Source organism: Pyxicephalus adspersus, chromosome 1, assembly GCF_032062135.1.
Source record: "Pyxicephalus adspersus chromosome 1, UCB_Pads_2.0, whole genome shotgun sequence".
NCBI lineage: Eukaryota > Metazoa > Chordata > Amphibia > Anura > Pyxicephalidae > Pyxicephalus > Pyxicephalus adspersus.
Genome location: NC_092858.1, coordinates 177,548,405 through 177,549,646, shown reverse-complemented (window position 1 = coordinate 177,549,646; position 1,242 = coordinate 177,548,405). Strand labels below are relative to the sequence as shown.

At 44.3% G+C, this 1,242-nt stretch overlaps 1 protein-coding gene across 1 annotated transcript in view; it reads right to left on the bottom strand.

The window, feature by feature from the left end:
• Positions 1-1,242, bottom strand: part of LOC140321713 (uncharacterized) — a gene marked incomplete in the record, with an annotated part of 16,482 nt that overhangs the window by 5,720 nt on the left and 9,520 nt on the right. The window contains 1 exon segment of the mRNA XM_072398500.1: positions 1-37. Within this exon segment, the coding sequence (XP_072254601.1) occupies positions 1-37 (37 nt within the window).

Here is a 1,242-nt window from a genome sequence, read left to right as displayed (position 1 = left end):
GTTGGTGGGACGGCCTCAGTCTTCACGGTGAATGAACCTGGAACCGGAACAAAAAGACAGCTCAGCTTTCTCACACAGGAAGGCAAATACTGATAACTAATCTGTAATCATTACTAAAATATAACCGGGGGGGGAGATCCTCACTGGGGAGGACAGAACCCAATGCAAAGTGCTAGGAACAGGACATGGCACAAAGTATGCAAAGAGATGAACCTGAACTGGGAGGGTGGGAGGCAGGGCACCATTAACCTGTGCTGGGGGAGGATGGGACATTTAATAATGAATGACAGGAAACTTGTCAATAACAATTCCATAGAAGTAATTAACATGGAATATAGAAAAGGGGGCGGACTTCGCTAAACACACAGTTTTACCAGGTCAATAACTTAGAATGCAATGAAGCCAGGTAAGTAGTATTTTCAGGAGGAGATCAGCAGCCCCCATAATTCACATAGAACGTGCACTGTGTGTGACCATCTGTATTATACTGCCACCACAAAGTTTATCTAGGATGTGACCGTACAAGAGATGCCATTAAAAAGGGTCACAGTGTATTGTCAGATTCTTGTCTGGTGAGACGTGTACATTATACACATTTGCTCCTCCACTAGAGGGGGCTGTGAATTTTACTGCATTACCAGCTCCCCTCTCTACATACTAAGACAGCATAATGGTGGAAAAAAATCTATAATACTGTGACACACTGTGGCCATTAATAAAATGTGGGTCTCAGGGTACATCCTGGGCCGACTCATGGAATTCTCTCTACTCCATGATAGAAGATCTAACCATGTGACCGACAGGTCACATGACTGGCCTCAGCATTTTCTTCCACAAGTTTTCTCTACAAATCTCTGTATATTTTCAGTAATATAAACTGAACCTGTCCCAGACCCTCCCGTGACTGAGGTTAGAAGATCTGAGAGACAAGCTGCACGTGAGGTTATCTGACAGTCTCTTTGCTCTCACTTGTTTCAGTTTTGTTGTTGGTAATGAATAATGATCACACCTCTGGTCTCAGCTGCAGCTTGTTATCATTACTATTCCTCTTACCTCCTCTTACTATTCCTCTTAATATTCTCTGCTTGGAGGTCAAAGAGCTGGTTTGTGGTCCTCTCCTGAGTTCCTGCTCATCCATTTTCTATTGAAGATCCAATCCCCTCTGATCTACTCCGTGCCCATTCCTCCACCCTGGCCCCGCCCTAACCGAACTATTCAACCTCTCCCTTTCTACTGGTAAAT